Source organism: Epargyreus clarus, unplaced genomic scaffold (genome assembly GCF_041222505.1).
Source record: "Epargyreus clarus isolate Ecla_fem2 unplaced genomic scaffold, WU_Ecla_fem_2.2 ptg000033l, whole genome shotgun sequence".
Lineage (NCBI taxonomy): Eukaryota > Metazoa > Arthropoda > Insecta > Lepidoptera > Hesperiidae > Epargyreus > Epargyreus clarus.
This window is the reverse complement of record NW_027332238.1, coordinates 812,272-831,255: the sequence shown is the minus strand read 5'-3', so window position 1 is coordinate 831,255 and position 18,984 is coordinate 812,272. Positions and strand designations below refer to the sequence as shown.

At 38.8% G+C, this 18,984-nt stretch overlaps 1 protein-coding gene across 1 annotated transcript; it reads right to left on the bottom strand.

Moving 5' to 3' along the window:
* Positions 1–579: 579 nt before the first annotated feature.
* Positions 580–18,183, bottom strand: LOC140755438 (uncharacterized). The gene is made up of 9 exons (XM_073090698.1): positions 18,023–18,183; positions 8,830–8,936; positions 7,124–7,258; positions 5,365–6,138; positions 4,820–4,944; positions 3,715–3,846; positions 2,220–2,456; positions 1,331–1,444; positions 580–681 (listed from the first exon to the last, which is right to left on the bottom strand). Exons 2-9 carry the CDS (start codon positions 8,932–8,934, stop codon positions 594–596), a joined length of 1,710 nt encoding a protein of 569 aa, XP_072946799.1. The 5' UTR covers positions 8,935–8,936; positions 18,023–18,183; the 3' UTR covers positions 580–593.
* Positions 18,184–18,984: the final 801 nt, after the last annotated feature.

The following is an 18,984-nucleotide window of genomic DNA, read 5'->3' as shown; positions in this document are numbered from 1 at the left end:
TAAAAATAACGTGATTTGCAATTGGCATTATATATATTTATTAATTTGATATAAATCTTTATCAAAAAATATTTTATTTAACCACAGTTAAAATATATCTACTTATAATATAAAATTAGCCTTTTCACACAACAGTCGTATTGTAAAATATTTTCTTAATTACTAATAATAAAACTATTTAAAATAAACCCTTACATTTTGTACTTAAAATAATATTGAGCACTGGCAGTTTTTATACTCTGTGAGTTTTGGCGCTAACTTTCTATATAATGCCAGGTTTACATACTCGCTTACTGCAAACGAATAGGTACAAGTAGGTATGTATGTAAACTCACTCGTGTGTATTCTGCACTCACCACGACATTTGTTCGTCCTTCGTGGGGTACTTTTAAGCGCGAATCAAAAAATTATGCGTCTATACTCGTGCGCAGTATTTACATACTCGTCATTTTTTAGCGAGTTAGTCGACCGGTTGTCCGCGAGTATGTAAATTCAGCATTATACACATACTCCACTTGATGGAACCAACGTCCACACTATATTATTCTGACCCACTAATATTAAAATATCTTTGATTATTATTTATACTATGTTTATACTAAAGGTTTATTCGTTTGTGACTTTCTTAATGGCTGTAAAATGGATTCTAGTACAATCGATGCCGCATTCACTTTACTGCATCTGAAAAGAAAATACAATGCTTTAAATAAATCATATTTTTTTTTATCTGATAGCGGTCTTCAAATTAGCAGCGCCATCTATTGATGACTAGCATGAGTAGTAGTAAATAGTGGTTTACGGCACTTTCTAGACAAGTAGCGCCATCTCTTGTCAAATACGTAGCATAAAATCACTACTAAAAAAGGCAGTTTGCACAAATCTAGCGCAATCTCCTGACGAGTATCATAAAGTCAACTAACTACTAACTATTACAGTAGTGTAGAGTTTCATAAAGCTGATACAAAAATAGCGGTCTGAAGCTTAATAGAATCACAAATAAAATCATCACTTAAAGAAGTTTATAGATTAGTGGCGCCATCCCTTGCCAAGTAGCATAAAATGGCTATGCAAAAGTGATTCAGACGAGTAACGCCATCTGTTGACGAGTTGACAAAGCCAAATCTTAAAATAGCGTTGCTCAGACTAACGCCATCTGCTGACGAGTAGCATAACGTCGCTATTTCTTGTCAAGTTGTAAAAACGTCACAAATTTGATAAAAAAATATGAATTAAACAGACCGTTCGAAATGAGTAAAAATTCGTTACAAACATACTAATAAATAATTAATGGTCAAACTAATAAAATCGTAAAAATCTGTTGTCGACTAACCTGGGGAACATATCATTACATCGTAGTTCCGTCCAGCCGGCCAGGGCTTCGTGTAGGGCGCTGTGGAGCGCCCGGTCCGCTGACAGTTCACCCGCTAACATTCGAAGCGCCATACTGAAGATAAATAATAAAATAAACTTTTATTTATTCCTTAATCCTTACAAAACATGCGTCATCTTAACTTATTTAAATACTGAACATATAAGAATCCTTCATGGTTCGATTGCAGAGACTCGGATAGAGAGAGAGATAGATAGATAGAGATAGAGAGAGATAGATTGCAGAGAACACAGTTGCTAAAAAAGGTCACCGAATCACAGGCGAATAATTCTATGACACATTTGTCATTTTGTAAAATCTTTAATATTTTTACCCTGGAAGCCTCCATTCAACTTTCCGCCCCGGGCCTCCGACGACCTGAGTCCGCCACTGAGTGTGTGTATGCATGTTAATAAACGACAAATCCTTACTAATATTATAAATCAGAAAGTAACTGTTTGTCTGTCTGGTTGTCTCTTCTTCACGCCCAAACCACTGAACCGATTTTAATGAAATTTTGTACAAAGATAGTCTGACACCCGAGAAAGGACATAGGATAGTTTTTATCCCGGAAATCCCACGGGAACTAGGGATGGCGATCTAAGATCGATTAATCGGAGAATCGATCTTTTGGACCCAAAACATCGATTATTTTAATCGATATTTGTAAGGATTGAATCGTAAACTATGCATTTGATCAAGTGATTATCTTTAGCAAAGTTGAAGGTACGAATTTACAGTTTCATGTATGTTAGTATGTTCTCTTAAACGCGGGCGAAGCCGCGGGCAAAAACTAAAAAAAAAAAAAAAAAAAAAAGAAATATATAAAAAGAAAACTTCCATAACTTACCCATTAATCCTCGCCATGGTACCATACGGCGCGTTCAGCTTAGCAGTCGCAACCAGGTTCCTACAGTACAGAATCCATATACAATCCAGGTCGGTATACACATCAGAGCCTTCACTCCTGTTGTAGGAGGACTGCAGGTGGTTCAGCGCATGGGCGTTACCATCTATACTCCGGGAGAGTTGATTTTGTATGTTATTGTTCACGGTATCTCGATTTGAAAGCTGGTTCAGTACATTTCTGGAAATATTAAAATCATTTTGTAATTATTGTTATTATAGTAATTAATGTTTTTGAATGTTATTGTGTATACTCGTATATAGTTGTAGTTTCATAAATAACAAGTGGTCCGGCGGCACCAACGTCACACCTATTTCAGTTATAACAGCAGTGTTAAGCGCCGCTGTGTTCTGGTTTGAAGTGTGGTAAGGGATACTTACTTATCAGAGACATACTAGTTTAGTCTTCACGGGTAGGAACGTTGTGACAGACCTCAGGTAAGACTCTAATCTTATCTGGGGTTGATTACAGATGGCAATAGCCAGGCCCGGACCTATTGGTAAGCCGGGGCCTATGCCCGGGCGGCAAATTCAGAGGGTGGCCAAATTTACACTTTACAAACTAATGGACTTAACTAACTTTGATCTACACAACGCACGAACATGCACTCGCGAGGCGCGTAGGCATAGTTTGGTAAAAATAAATATAAGTGGTCGAGGGCGGCATATTCCAGTTTTTGCCCCGCCCATAGATTAGTAAAGATACTTCGCCGCCTTGAAATTGACTGAAGCCACAAACGGTTGATTTGTAAGTTCTTTTTTGAATTCTCGACAAATATGTTTTAATTTGTCAAGAATAATTTAGATAAAATTTACGAATAAATAACTAATAGTGCGTAATTTACATAATAAATAAATGATTATTTCATAATTTTAGGGACATTTTAGCACGGAGACGTGGCAATGACGTGGAATTGAAGATCCGGGGCTGGCAGTAGCCACTTACTATTAGATGGACTGCAAGCTCGTCTGCTACTTCTATATTATAAATGCTAATTCAAAGTAGATAATAAAAATCGAGTTAAAAAAAATACACCCGTCACATACCCAGATATATAGCATACAGCTTTATTTATTTTATTTATTTATAATATAAGAGCAGCAGACGAGCATGCAGTCCACCTGATGGTAAGTGGCTACTGCTGCCCATGAACAACTGTAATCAACCTCAGATAGGATTAGATATTAATACCCGAGGTCGGCCACAGATGCGCCGCTACCCCTGAGGACTAAGCTGGAACGCCTCGGAAAAGTCTGTCTCCCTTACCACACCCTTCAAACCGGAACACAGCAGCGCCTAACACTGCTGTTATTAGGTAGAAATAGGTGTGGCGGTGGTGCTGCCGGTGTTGAACCACAAAGGGTTCTAGCACCTTCAAGCACAGCAAGTTTTTCTAGAGCTAATAAAAGCGTGGTAATAACTGTATTTTAAAATGTACCTGGTATTCTTATAAGCTCTCCCAAGGTGTATAGCTGCTCGTGCTGTACTCATCCCGACTTCCAGAACATTTTCCAGGAGATTCTTCCCAAAATCGAACACGTCAGCGTCCTGGCGAAGATTTTGGCGTTTTCTGGAAAGAAATTTTTGAAACTTATTTAATCTATGTTTATTATAAACTAGCCTTTACCCGCGGCTTCAAAGGCAGTCAAAGGTTTTATCTATACCTCTGGAGCGGTACTTTTATCGGAATAAAAGGTACTTTATGTGCTTTTCTGAACCCCAGTGTGTTCATACACGCTAATCTTCAAATCCACGAAACCAATTTCAATAAGACTTTGTGAGTTTTGGTTCCAGCTTATAAAATGCATACTTTTACTCCCAATAGATGGTTCTGTTATCAATATAAAATGTTCAATTCACATTCATAAAATCTATTTTAGTTTACACAAGTGTAGTGCTGCTGTTCTGGTTTGCAATGTGGTAGATGTAATGGATATACTATAAGAGGCGTTCCTTAGTGCTCAGTAGCAATCTCTCTCGATTATTCTATTCTATCCCATTATAACAGATTTGGTAACGGAAGATCACCCACTGAGTTAGATGATCATGCCCGGAGAGCGGCTCTTCTCCGACAGTCTCAGTTCCGAGCTTGTATAAGCACAAGATGAGAAAACTTCAATAAATTCAGAAACGTGTGGCGCCATCTCTTGACGAGTAGCGGGAAGTAGCAACACATTTAATACGGCAATGATCTCTCCATCAAGTGGACTGTATGCTAGTTTGTGTAGCAACATTACAAAAACTATGCCATCAAAAACAGAACTTATAAAAAAACAAGTCTCACAACTTAATCCTTCTACTGTAAAAAGTTGTGACATCCATGTAATACCAAGTCGGTTAATTTATTCAGTCCCTACTTAAGGGACTTTCTGTCTTAAATTATTTCGTAATTAGCTAAGTTGACAACATCTTATGAGACCATATCCATAATCTCTTTATGTATAATAAAAAATCTTTTATGTTTTAAATAAATTGTTTGACTTGGCACTACCGTGTCCTCAGAAATTTGTTAAAAAAAATCATAAAAATACAAGAGAACTTACGCGTATTGACTGTCATAATGATTATAGATCTCGTTCCTTAGAGGTTCCACTTTCCCTGGTTCCAAAAACAAGGCATTGAAGGCAAAAACATCTGGATCTTTTAGCATTTTGAGTTTTGCAGTTTCCTGAAAAATATAGAACGATTTATTTATTTATTTATTTATTGTTAATTAGAACGATACATGAATCACTTACTTACACACTTAAACACACTTAACATGTCAATTTACGATAAAACATTTATTTCTCAACTTAAGTACAACTATACCACAAATTTGTGGCACATCTATTTCTGTTATAACAGCAGTGTTAAGCGCTGCTGTATTCTGGTTTGAAGTGTGGTGAGGGAGACATACTTTTCCGAGGCGTTCTAGCTTAGTCCTCAGGGGTAGCGCATCTGTGACCGACCTCCGGTAGGACTCTGATTTTATCCTGATTATAAAAGTCCTTGTGCGGCAGTTGCCACTTACCATCAGGTGGACTGCATGCTCGTCTGTTACTTCTATTTATTTATTATATTGTTAATATGATAAAAAAATTCTTACCTGACTCTCCCACGCCATCTGCTGTATATTATGCAGCAACATCACATCCAAGGTCAGAATACCAAACGATAGCAAATCTGTACTATTAGTCAAAATTACTTTCCTACTATGGTTACTATTAGTTAGATTCTCCCCAAAATATATATCCTTCAGCTTACTCATTATAATTGTCACATTCCCCTCGATTAGGCTTTCGTTTAGAGCTTTCAAAAGCTGGCTAAAGTCATTACCACTTTTATTTTTCTTTGTTGAATTAACTGCATCGAAATCAGGATCAGATGTAATCCAATCGTGTAATTCCTGTATTTTTTCTATCAAATAATTAGTCATTGTATTACTTTCCATGTAATCATCGTATAGGTTTTCATCATTATAATAATCGTAAAAATCATCATGTTTTCGTATACCAGGTATATAACCATCTTTCACATCTTTGAATATATCTGGTAATGTTGGTTTGAACTCTGGTATTTTCCTTTCATCTATAACTGGATTAGCATTAAATGCTTTCGTTTTTGTTATACCATGTTCTGGAAGTAATGCATGATCCTTTTTTTCTATTTTGCGCTCAGTATGATGTAGTGTTGTATCGTGAATCGGGTGTAGTTGTGGTTTAGAAGCTAAGTTGTCATCTATTTTCTTCCTGTCTCGATCAGCGACTATGTTTTTGAAAATTGGTAGTTTTTCTAGAACGGGTATTTTGATGTCATTATCGATATCTTCTATTGGTTCTGGATTTGCTGCTTGTGAGGCTGTGTTTGCGTATATTGATTCCTGTAAAGTTAAGTATGATAAATAAAGTTTAAAAGTCAAGATTTCGGATTCATTTCAGTACTGGAAGTGCTACAAATTGGTAAAGCAAAAGAACTCTCTGTGGTTCAATTCAGCGGCACCACTGTTACACCTACTTCTGTTATAACAGCAGTGTTCGGCGCTGCTGTGTTTTGCCCTTGTTTGAAGGTGACTACGAGGTCAGCAACTCCTGGCCAACCTTAGGAATCTAATCTTATCTGGGGTTGATTACAGATGCCCATGCAGTAGCCACTTACCATCAGGTGGTTTACTACGTCTATATTATAATAATTGACCAAGTACAAGTCGAACCCGCACACAGAGGGTACCGTACCATGAAATTGTCATTATTTTTTATTTACTATCATAGCAGTAATAGAAGTCAATGCATTGTGAAAATTTAAGATATATATATTAAATGAATTATCAAAAATGGCTCCCATTTATTTTCAAACTTTTTATTTTTACTATTTGTTGTAATAGCGGCCACCGTTACATACTCTGTAAAAAAACAAGAGTCTTTCTATTACGGTTCAAGCGATCGAGCCCGGTGACAGGCGGACAGACGGAGGCTTAATAGCGTTCCGTTTTACCCTGTGGGTACGAAACCCTGGACCTCATCATCATCAACCCATCACTGTCCCACTGTTAGGCACGGGTCGCTTATAATGAGAAGGATTAGACCATAGTCCACCACGCTGGACAAGTGCGTATTGGTAGACTTCACATACCATTGAAAACTTTAAAGATTTGTCAGGTATGCAGGTTTCCTCACGAGGTTTTCACCGTTTAAGCAAGTGATAATTAATTTCTAATACGCACATACTCGTAACTGAAAAAGCAGAGGTGCCTGGGATATGAACCTCCGGCCCCTCGATCAAGAGGCCGCGTTTCTATCACAAAGCTAACCGCTAAGCTATCACTGCTTTTGTTCTTTCGTTTTTTTTTTGAGACCCTGGACACTTACCGGTATCTCCCCATACACTTCATGGGTGGGGTAGTCCACGGTACCCCACTTGGTGATGACGACAGTAGCGAGGACTAACGCAGCACACACCGCGAAACAGGAGGCACTCGCGATGATCCACACTTTCAGGGGCACCTGGGGGTATTAATGGTCCCTTGGTGATTAATCCTTATCCTTACTAATATTATAAATCAGAAAGTAACTCTGTCTGTTTGTCTGTCTGGTTATCTCTTCTTCACGCCTAAACAACTGAACCATTTTTAATGAAATTTTGTACAAAGATACTTAGTCTAAAACGCGAGAAAGGACATAGGATAGTTTTTATCCCGGAAATCCCACGGGAACTAGGGATGGCGATCTAAGATTGATTAATCGGAGAATCGATCTTTTGGACCAAAAAGTCGATTAGTTTAATCGATATTAGTAAGGATTGAATCGTAAACTATGCATTTGATCAAGTGATGATCTTTAGCAAAGTTGTTATCTAAGAGCCCACGAAGGTTTGGGAGTTGGTAAGACAAATTTTCGACAGATGGCGCCACTGTCATTCCAATGAAGGTCCAAATTTTCTGTTTTATGTATGTCATATTATTTCTTTAAAATGCGGGCGAAGCCGCGGGCACCACTAGTTAATAATATCTATTGTAGTTTATAAAAAAAACTAATAATAGTAATAATCGTTTATTTCATTCTCTAAGGATCATAAATCATAATAAACAAAACAACAATTCAGACATCTTAATTATATAATACCTACTTAATAGAATTTACATGCATTAATAAGAGCAATATAAGTTGCCAAGTACAGTAAAATAAAACTATATAAATTAAAACATTAAATTAAATTTAGAACATGTCAATGTCTAATAACTGACATGATAATAATAATGAATTGATATATTTGTTTAATTTGGACATTGACTGTCATTATCAACCCATTACTGCCTCACTGCTGGGCACGGGTCTCCTCTCATAATGGGAAGGATTAGGCCATAGTCCACCGCGCTGGCCAAGTGCGTTTTGGTAGACTTCACATACTTTTGAGATTTTTTTATAAATCTCTCAGGTATGCAGGTGTCCTCACGATGTTTTCCTTCACCGTTTAGCAAGTGATAAATAATTTCTAATACGCACATTACTTTGAAAAATCAGAGGTCCGTGCCTGGAGTTTGAATCTCGGACCACTCGATCGAGAGACCGAGTTCCTTAACTCACTGCTTTTTACTGACACTGACTGTATTATTATTTATTGATTTTTCATTTATGGCACTGTACTTACCCTTTCTTTCTTTGTTTTTCATGGACATTGTTTTAATTATTACTATCTTGGTTTTAAATTTCGCTATCTGTTTTTATTTTTATTATTTTTAATGTATTTATGTTTATTCAAATTGTACTTTTATCTATCATTGTTCATTAGTGAAGTGAACCGTGGTAATTAACTAAATAAATAAATAACCACGCTAAAATCGCACAAGGAAATTCGTTAATCCTGACGATCCTGATGAGGAGAATGAGACAAAATTATTAAAACCAAACCGGAACACAGCATCGCCTAACACTGCTGTTATTAGGTAGAAATAGGTGTGGCGGTGGTGCCGCTGGAGTCGAACCACAAAAGGTTCTACCAGCTTTATATTCAGAGCAGACTAGCAGTTTGGCGCGGACTGTACATATCGGCGGTGTTACCAAAGGGTTGAACTTACACTGTGCTTCACAGGTACATTATGACAGTCGGGGCGGGGCGGCAGCGGTCGCCGCGCGTGGTCGCTGCGGTAACTGCGCGGTTTCTCGCAATCGTATTGATACATTGCTGTGGACAAACAAAACTTAATTAAAATAGATTTAATGGTGTATTCATAAATAAAAAATAATATTAGGAAAAACATTTCTTATAAACCGAGAACATTTACTTCCCTTTTAAACAAATTAACAAAATGAAAAGTAAACACAATATACACAAATCCTATCTGAGGTCGACCCCAGCGCCGCTACCTCTAAGGACTAAGCTGGAATGCCTCGGAAAATAAGTCTCCCTTACTACACCTCAAACCAGAACACAGCAGCGCTACACTGCTGTTATAACAGAAATAGGTGTGGCGGTGGTGCTGTCGTCGAACCACAAAGGGTTCTACCTTCCTACCACCACCTTTTATTTATATGGAGTAGCAATCAAGCATGCAGTCCACCTGATGGTAACACTGTCGTATGGATATAACCAACTCGATATAGAGCAGGTTCTACCTGAATGTCCCTGTAGTTCCGGGACTAGAATAGGGCTACGGTATCCCCTGTCTGTCGTAAGAGGCGACTAAAAGGGGGCTTCCGGGGTTGCCGGCGGCAACAGTGGGAGCTCGAACCGTCCGGAGAGCAACTCCGGGAAGGACGGCGGCATGTGTGGTCGCATGCCGTCGTAAACACCAGGTGTGCGGGAGGAGCGCAGGGCAGAGCCCGACCGGGGCATAGCGCTCGGAGGACTCCGGTTGTGTTCCATCGGAGATCTCGGAGTTCTCCAACAAGCGCTGAGGACGGCCACCGGGGGGGTTTTAGTGCGTTAAAAATCCCATATAACCCGGCGTCACTCCCACGTCCTCGGGTACCTTTTGAAGGTGAAAAAAAAAAGGTTCTACGTGAAGCCGATCACCGCGCTAAGGACTAAAGCCCCCTCATTAGTCATCATTTCAAGTGTTTACGTACTAAAGAGCAGTCAGTGCATATCATATTACGTTTAGTTAGCATTCATGGGACCATGAAATTGCAACCGTGGGAAGACATTGCACTCCTTAGTCTGTCATATAACTAGCGATGTAGCGATATGCGATATACTTTTTTGTAATTTACAAGTAGTAAACGGATGGTAAGTGGCTACTGCCACCCATTGACATCTTTAATCAATCCCGGATAAGATTAGGTTCCTACCTGAGATCAATCACAGATGTGCCGCTATAAAAGTGGTAAAATCCTTTGTGGTTCAACTCCGGCGGCACCACCGCCACACCTATTTCTACCTAATAACAGCAGTGTTAGGCGCTGCTGTGTTCCGGTTTGAAGGGTGTGGTAAGGGAGACAGACTTTTCCGAGGCGTTCTAGCTTAGTCCTCAGGGGTAGCGGCGCATCTGTGGCCGACCTTAGATAGGAATATCTAATCCTATCTGGGGTTGATTACAGATGTCCATGGGCGGCAGTAGCCACTTACCATGAGGTGGACTGCATGCTCGTCTGCTACTCCAATATTATAAAAAAAAAACAATCTCGGATAAGATTAGGTTCCTACCTGAGATTAAACACAGATGTGCCGCGCCTCTTGAGGACTAAGCTGGAACGCCTTGGAAAAGTATGTCTCCCTCACCACACTTCAAACCAGAAAACAGCAGCATTACACTGCTGTTATAACAGAAATAGGTGTGGCGGTGGTGCCGCTGGAGTCGAACCACAAAGGGTTCTACCACCTTCAAACTGTGGTCTAAGGAATGCCTCGACCTTACCACATGCTTTCAAACCAACATAACTCAGGAACGTCTTGTATAAGTCTCCTAACACACATCAAACCAGTACCCTTAGTATGAGTTTTTACGTTTTACAAAAATGACTGTTTTGATATTTGTTTACGTATTTGCCCATACATTCCCAATCAGCGCCCCTAGCGGATTGTATCAGAACTGATTGGAAATGTATAGGAAATACGTAAACAAAAATAAAAACAGTCATTTTTGTAGAAACGTAAAAACTCATGCTAAGGGTACAGAACAGCAGCTACACTGTTAACAGAAAGTGTGACACTGGTGCCATGGTTTAAGGTTTCTGTGTACGTCCCGGACATCGAACCCGGATCTGCCAGACCAATCGGAGCGGTACGCACTAAGAAAACCGTCACACATGTTGCTTTTCAGATTATGTATCACTTTGGTACAATTTGTTCTCACATACGGTCAAGAGTGAGTCGGGCTCGTATTTTTAGAGTTCCGTACCAAAAGTGAAAAAAATAAAAAAATACAACCGACTTCTATGTCACTACAAAGTAAAAAAAATAAAAAGAAAATACATCCGACTTCTATATCACTACAAAGTAAAAAAAAATACATCCGACTTCTGTCACTACAAAGTAAAAAAAAATAAAAAAAATACAACCGACTTCTATGTCACTACAAAGTAAAAAATCTAATCACTGGACATACATAAAAAATTAAAAAAAAATGCGCGACGAATAGATAACCTCTCTTCCTTTGGGAAGTCGGTTAGAAACAGAAACCTATTACTAATTTTCTGGTACAATTTGTTCTCAGAATAGGTTAAGAGTGAGTCGGGCTCGTAGATTTTTTAAGGTTCCATACCCAAAGGGTAAAAGCGGAACCCTATTACTAAGCCTCCGCTGTCTGTCCGTCTGTCACAGGGCTCTATCTCCTGAACCGTAATAGATAGACACTTGAATTTTACTTAGTATGTATAACGGTGGTACTAAAAATAAAAAAGCTTGAAAATAAATGGGGGTCGCCATACAAGAAATCGCTGTTTTTTCGCTTTATCTATTTTATCATTACAATTTTGATGGTACGGAACCCTCCTTGTGTTATATTATAACATAAAAAACAAAAGTAGATTTACACTTGGCCAATTTTTTTATGACATTGAAGTAGCAGACGAGCATGCAGTCCACCCCAACCCCAGATAGGATTAGATATTCCTACCTAAGGTCGGCCACAGATGCGCCGCTACCCCTGAAGACTAAGCTGGAAAGCTTCGGAAAAGTCTGTCTCCCTTACCACCTTCAAACAACACAGCAGCGCTTAAGACCGCTGTTATACAGAAATAGGTGTGGCGGTGGTGCTGGAGTCGAACCACAGGGTTGTATGTATAATCCGCGTAAAACTGCTAGTCCGCTCTGAATATAGAAATGAATCGCGTCGCCATAGCAAATTGTATGACTACACCTGCTCGCAACAACTTCGGAGCGGACTAGCAGTTTGGCGCCGACTATACCATCTTTCTCCATAAACACATTCTATAAAAGGTTAATAATAAAATATGATGAGGGATTTTAAATAACAGAGGAGATAAAGGAATATTTTTCTATTTTAGGAACTTTCTGGGAATATTATCGTAAGTCAAAGGTCGATTATTGACATCCTATAGGATTTTAATCTATGTCAGTGTTTCTCAAAGTGTGCAGCCCCCTATTCGTCAACCCATTACTGTCCCACTGCTGGGCACGGGTTTCCTCTCAGAATGAGAAGGATTAGCCCATAGTCCACAGCGCTGGACAAGTGCGTATTTGTAGACTTCACATACCTTTTTTTCTCACGATGTTTTCCTTTACCGTTTAGGCAGGAGATAATTAATTTATCTATACTAATATTATAAAGAGGAAAACTTTGTTTGTTTGGTTGTAATGAATAGGCTCAAAAACTACTGGACCGATTTTAAAAATTCTTTAACCATTTGAAAGCTACATTATCCACGAGTAACATAGGCTATATTTTATATGAAATATATTTGATAAATAGATTTTGAGGCGGTACAAAGTTTGCCGGGTCAGCTAGTATGTTATATGCACATATGAACATTAAAGTATTAAGCACATGACTTTGCAGTCCCCCTGATGGTAAATGTCTACTGCCGCCCATGGACATCTGTAATCAATCCCAGATAAGATTAGATTTCTACTTGACGTCGGCTCGATGCGCCGCTGCCCCTGAGGATTAAGCTGGAGCTCTGAAAAGTATGTCTCTTACCACACTTCAAACCAGAACACAGCAGCTTAACACTGCTGTTATAACGGAAATACCCTAATGTTATTCAAAATCATAGATTAGTAAAGATTACTCACTCCTAACAAGAAAATGTACCCAGTTTAGAGAATTTAAATAGTTGCGTAAAAACGTTTTGCCACGTCTCCGTGCTAAAATGTTCCTAAAATATTTGAAATAATTATTTACTTATTATGTAAATTACGCAGTATTCGTTATTTATTCGTAAATTTTCTCTAAAAATGTTTTTATTTGTCAAGAATTCAAAAAAGAACTTACTAATAAGCCGTTTGTGGCTCCATTCAATTTCAAGGCGGCGAAGTATCTTTACTAATCTATGTTCAAAATAAACACATTTTATAATAACAAGTTTTATCAACATTGGGCATAAACACGACCTTAATATTTAAAGAACGGATCTTAAATAACGGTAATTTTGGTTTACTTTCGAAAACTGTTTCTTTTTCGACCAATGACATAAGCTTTGATCTTATTTTGTAAGTATTATTTTTGTAAACTTTTAAATATGGTAAAATGGTGATAGAAATACCCGGGAGGTACCACCGTCACACCGTCAATTTCTAGCGAGAAGCAGTTCTGCGTGAATGGAAGGGTGTGGACTGACCCCTTACCACACCCTTCAAACCGGAACACAGCAGCGCCTAACACGTAACGTAGTGTGGTAAGGGAGGCAGACTTTTCCGAGGCGTTCCAGCTTAGTCCTCAGGGGTAGCGGCGCATCTGTTGCCGACCTCAGGTAGGAATTTCTGGTCCTATCTGGGGTTGATTACACATGTCCATGGGCGGCAGTAGCCACTTACCATCAGGTGGACTGCATGCTCGTCTGCTACTCGTATATTATAAATAAAAAAAAAAACAAATCCGTAATTTCGTAGGTTAAAAAGTTAAACTAAATAGTTAAATATCTTTATAAATAACCTTCTTTTGTACTGAATAATAAAACAGGTCAAGAATTGAACTCCATTTGTTAGTAAAATTATCCGTATGACTTTAACTGTAACACTTAACGCAGTTTATACTTTAACTGCTCGATTTAACTGTCGTTTTCGTATAACCAGCATGTAAATAAATGTTTCATTAATTACAAGTTCTAGTTAGCAAACAGCAAAAATGAAATGCAAGTTTGTAACTTTCTTTAGGACTAAGCTGAAATGCTTAGGAAAAGTACAAATGCGCCGCTGCCCTTGAGGACTAAGCTGGAATGCCTCGGAAAAGTACAAATGTGCCGCTGCCCTTGAGGACTAAGCTGGAATGCCTCGGAAAAGTACAAATGTGCCGCTGCCCTTGAGGACTAAGCTGGAATGCCTCGGAAAAGTACAAATGTGCCGCTACCCTTGAGGACTAAGCTGGAATGCCTCGGAAAAGTACAAATGTGCCGCTACCCTTGAGGAGAAAGGTGGAACGCCTCGGAAAAGTATGTCTCTTACATCAAACCAGAACACAGCAGAGCTAGACTGCTGTTATAACAGAAATAGGTGTGACGGTGGTGCCGGAGTCGAACCACAGAGGGTTCTACCACCTTTCTACTATAAGATAGCGTGCTTATAATAAGCGGAAGCTTAGTTCTTATGACATGGTTATAAGATCGTTGATAGATTCTGCAATAGTTTATGTAATACACAGCTACCGTTGCGAGCAATGCACTTAAAAACTTTAACTGTTATACCACTGGCTAATAAAAGGTGGTGGAACCCTCTGTGTAGACGCCGGCGGCACCACCGTCACACCTATTTCTGTAATAACAGCAGTGTAACTGCTGTGTTCTGGTTTGAAGTGTGGTTAGCGAGGTTAGCGAGCATACTTTTCCGAGGCGTTCTAGCTTAGTCCTCAGGGGTAGGAACGCATCGGTTGCAAACCTCAGGTAGTTAACTAATCTTATCTGGGATTGATTACAGTTGTCCATAAAGCAGTAGCCACTTACCATCAGGTGGACTGCATGCTCGTCTGCTACGACAGCACATAATCTTATATATAAAATTCTCGTGTCACAATGTTAGTTACCGTACTCCTCCGAAACGGCTTTACCGATTTTCGCCAAATTTTATATGCATATTCAGTGGGTCTGAGAATCGGCTACTATCTATTTTTCATACCCCTAAGTGATAAGGGTTGTTCACGCTTAACATTTTTTTATTTATATGGCAACACGTTTGCCGGGTCAGCTAGTAACTTACAACAGAAATAGGTGTGGCGGTGGTGCCACCGGAGTCGAACCACAACGGGTTCTACCACCTTCGTACTACTTCTTAGACTATAACTATTAGCTCAAATACGCATATACTTTTGAAAAATCAATGATACCTGGGATTGGTTCGGATTCTCTGATTGAAAAGAGATTTAACTAATAGGCCATCATTACCACGCTTTTATTAGCTTGACCTGTATGTATGTAACGGAATCTTTAATATTTACCCACTTTGAACGGTCCGATTGATTTAAAATTTTCAATAATTATCAAGAACCGATGACAATACGCGATTTTAATAATTTTATCCCATTCTCCTCATCAGGATCGTCAGGAACCAAGATTAACGATTTTCCTTGTGCGATTGTACCGTGGTTTTTAGTTTTTACATTATAATTATTATTGTTATGTTGTATTGTATGCATTTTTCAATTCAGCACATTATGATGACGATTTATATTTACTTAAAAACACATAATCGCATTTTAATTGTTTTCCAAACGGCAAATATCGTAAACATGCACAAACTGTACAAAATAATAATGATTTGTTTTGTTTCATATTTGTGTACACGAGAAATATTATATAGCCTATGTTCATCACGGGTAAACAAGGAATGTAATGGTAAAATAATTGTTCAAATCGGTTAAATTTGAAAGTGGTAGAACCCTTTGTGGTTCGACTCCGGCGGCACCACCGCCACACCTATTTCTACCTAATAACAGCAGCAGTGTTAGGCGCTGCTGCGTTCCGGTTTGAAGGGTGTGGTAAGGGAGACATACTTATCCGCATTCCAGCTTAGTCCTCAGGGGTAGCGGCGCATCTTGGCCGACCTCAGGTAGGGATATCTAATCCTATTTGGGGTTGATTACAGATGTCCATGGGTGGCAGTAGCCACTTACCATTAGGTGGACTGCATGCTCGTCTGCTACTCTTATATTATAACAAAACAAAAAATAAAGTAGTTTCGGAGCCTATTCCATACAAACAAACAAACACTCAAATCTTTCCTCTTTATAATATTAGTATAGATATTTTTACACTACTTTGAAGGTTGTAGACCCCTTTGTGGTTCGACTCCGGCGGCACCACCGCCACACCTATTACTACCTAATAACAGCAGTGTTAAGCTGCTGTGTTTTGGTTTGAAGTATGATATGACTATACTTATTCGCATTCCAGCTTAGTCCTCAGGGCTAGCGGCGCATCTGTGGCGGACCTCAGGTAGGAATATCTAATCCTACCCGTTGATTACAGATGTCCATACAGCAGTAGACACTCACCATCAAGTGGACTGCATGCTCGTCTGCTACTCCTATATTATAAAAACTGAGTTTTAAAAATCAATTAATCATTACGATGTCTTAATTGTAAAGTTCATTAACATCCGTTATTGCATGCTCAATTAGAAACGCGCATATGCAAGGGTCATGCAAGGGTATGCAACCGACGAATTGAGGTTTTTTGCTTTTTAACACAAGCTGTGTCCTGCGGTTTTAAAGTGTAAATAATTCGCCAAGTACGACTCGATCTCGCGCATGGAGGCTTCCGTACCACCAAGTGTTCAATATATTTTACTTATTTTTTATAATATAACCATATTAAAATATGTTCTATTTTTCTTATTTGTATTTATTATAATACCAGTTATAGTAAACGGATTGTAAACATATCAACTGACTTCCTAGTACGGTTTAACAGTTAGATCGAAAAATGCCGAAAAATACCGGTTTGTTGTATCGAGACCCCCTTTGATATTCAACTTTGTTTTATTTTTAGTATTTGTTGTTATAGCGGCCACCGTTATACTCTGTAAAATTTTCAAATTTCTATCTATTACTGTTCAGGAGAGAGGCCAGACGGACAGACAGACAGAACAGACAGACAGAGTCTTAGTAATAGGGTTCCTTTGGGTACCTTAGGAAACCTTAAAAATTCGATATTTCATGTTTTTTTTAATTCCTTAAAAACCGGTCGAGTGCGAAACAGACCCGCATACGAATGGTTCTGTACACATACATAAACATTACATATTAGGCTTGATAAAAACCATGAAAAAGTCCTAAAAATAATCATTATCCTATAGAAATCCCCTATATTATATCAATTACTTATATTATTTGTTATTATGTAAGCTGTATGCACATTTTGTGAATTTTTAGAGTTGCAATCTACCTATTGCAGTTTAAGGGATAAGGCCCTGTGACAGACAGACTGACGAATGCTTTGTTATAGGGCTAAGGTACTCTTTGGTTACGGAACCTTAAAATTAATAACTGCAGTGTTAAGCGCTGCTGTGTTCTGGTTTGAAGGGTCATAAGGGAGACATGCTAATCTGAGGCGTTCCAGCTTAGTCTGCAGCGGTAGCGGCGATCTGTGGCCGACTTCAGTGGATCTAATCTCATCTGGGGTTGATTACAGATGTACATGGGCGGCAGTAGCCACTTATCAGTAGGATAGGGTGTTAGTTGGCCACTTTAGTATTATTTAAACGTTCTCAAGACTAAGATGGGTAACCAGTGGTGGAAAATGACCTAAACTAGTCACTAAAAGAGAACTGTGCCCAGTAATAAATCAAATCAAATCAAATCATTTTTTTATTCAAAATAGGTTCTTTACAGAGCACTTTTTGAATGTCAATACAACTACCACCACTTCACAAGGTGTTTCGTTATGGAGAAGAAGCGGCGAAAGAAACTCGATAACACACATCTTTTAAAAAAAATCTTTTTACAATGTCAACTTAACGTAATGGTACATGTGGAGCTGGAGCTAATTCAGACCACACCGTTTTGTCAGTCGAATAATCACTTAGTTTATAGTACGTTTTACATAGCGTTTGTATATATATACATAAAAAACATATATACTGTCGAATTGAGAAACCTTTTTTGAAATCAATTAGTGATGTGCAAATAAGTATTAACTTCACCAAACAAACACACTTACCGTCTAAATAACTGTCAATTTACACGTAAAAACCAAAAAACAGTTGACACATCACATCACTATTACTATTTGTGTTAGTATAAAGTTTGTTGAGCCGATTTATGACAATATAAGTTTATAAACACGTCGTGTCTCGATGGAGTGTAAAAAGTCACTGAGTTTGAAGTACCGTACTGTAGTGAAAGTAACTTCCCCGCCCCGTACACCCCTGTGCACGTACCGACTACTGACACTACTGACCTAGTGAGTTTGGGTTCGAAAAATCTGGATAATTATTCATCATCATCATCATCATTATTGTCCCACTGCTGGGCATGAGCCCCCTCCTGAGCTTAGATCATTTGATAGATCGGTTATTAATAACGTTAGTGTTAGAAAAACTACTGAAGTCCATTTATGAAGTAATTTTATCCTCGAACACATTAAATATCGCTAACCCATTACTGTCCCACTGCTGGGCACGGGTCTCCTCTCAGACGGATTAGGCCATAGTCCACCGCGCTGGCCAAGTGCGTATTGGTGGACTTCACATACCTTAAATTATTTTTTTTCTTAAATCTCTCAGGTATGCAGGTTTCCTCACGATGTGTTCCTGCACCGTTTAAGCAAGTGATAATTAATTTCTAATACGCACATAACTTTTAAAAATCCCGTGCCTGGGATTTAAACCTCGGACCCCTCGATCGAGAGGCCGAGTTTCTTAACCAATAGGCTATCACTGCTTTTTTATAATATTATATATATACGATAATAATTATAGGATATAAATTAAGGATTTTGAAGGTGGTAGAACCCTTTGTGGTTCGACTCCGGCGGCTCCACCGCCACACCTATTTCTGTTATAACAGCAGTGTAGCGCTGCTGTTTTCTGGTTTGAAGTGTGGTAAGGGAGACATACTTTTCCGAGGCGTTCCAGCTTAGCCCTCAGAAGTAGCGGCACACCTGTAGCCGACCTTAGGTAG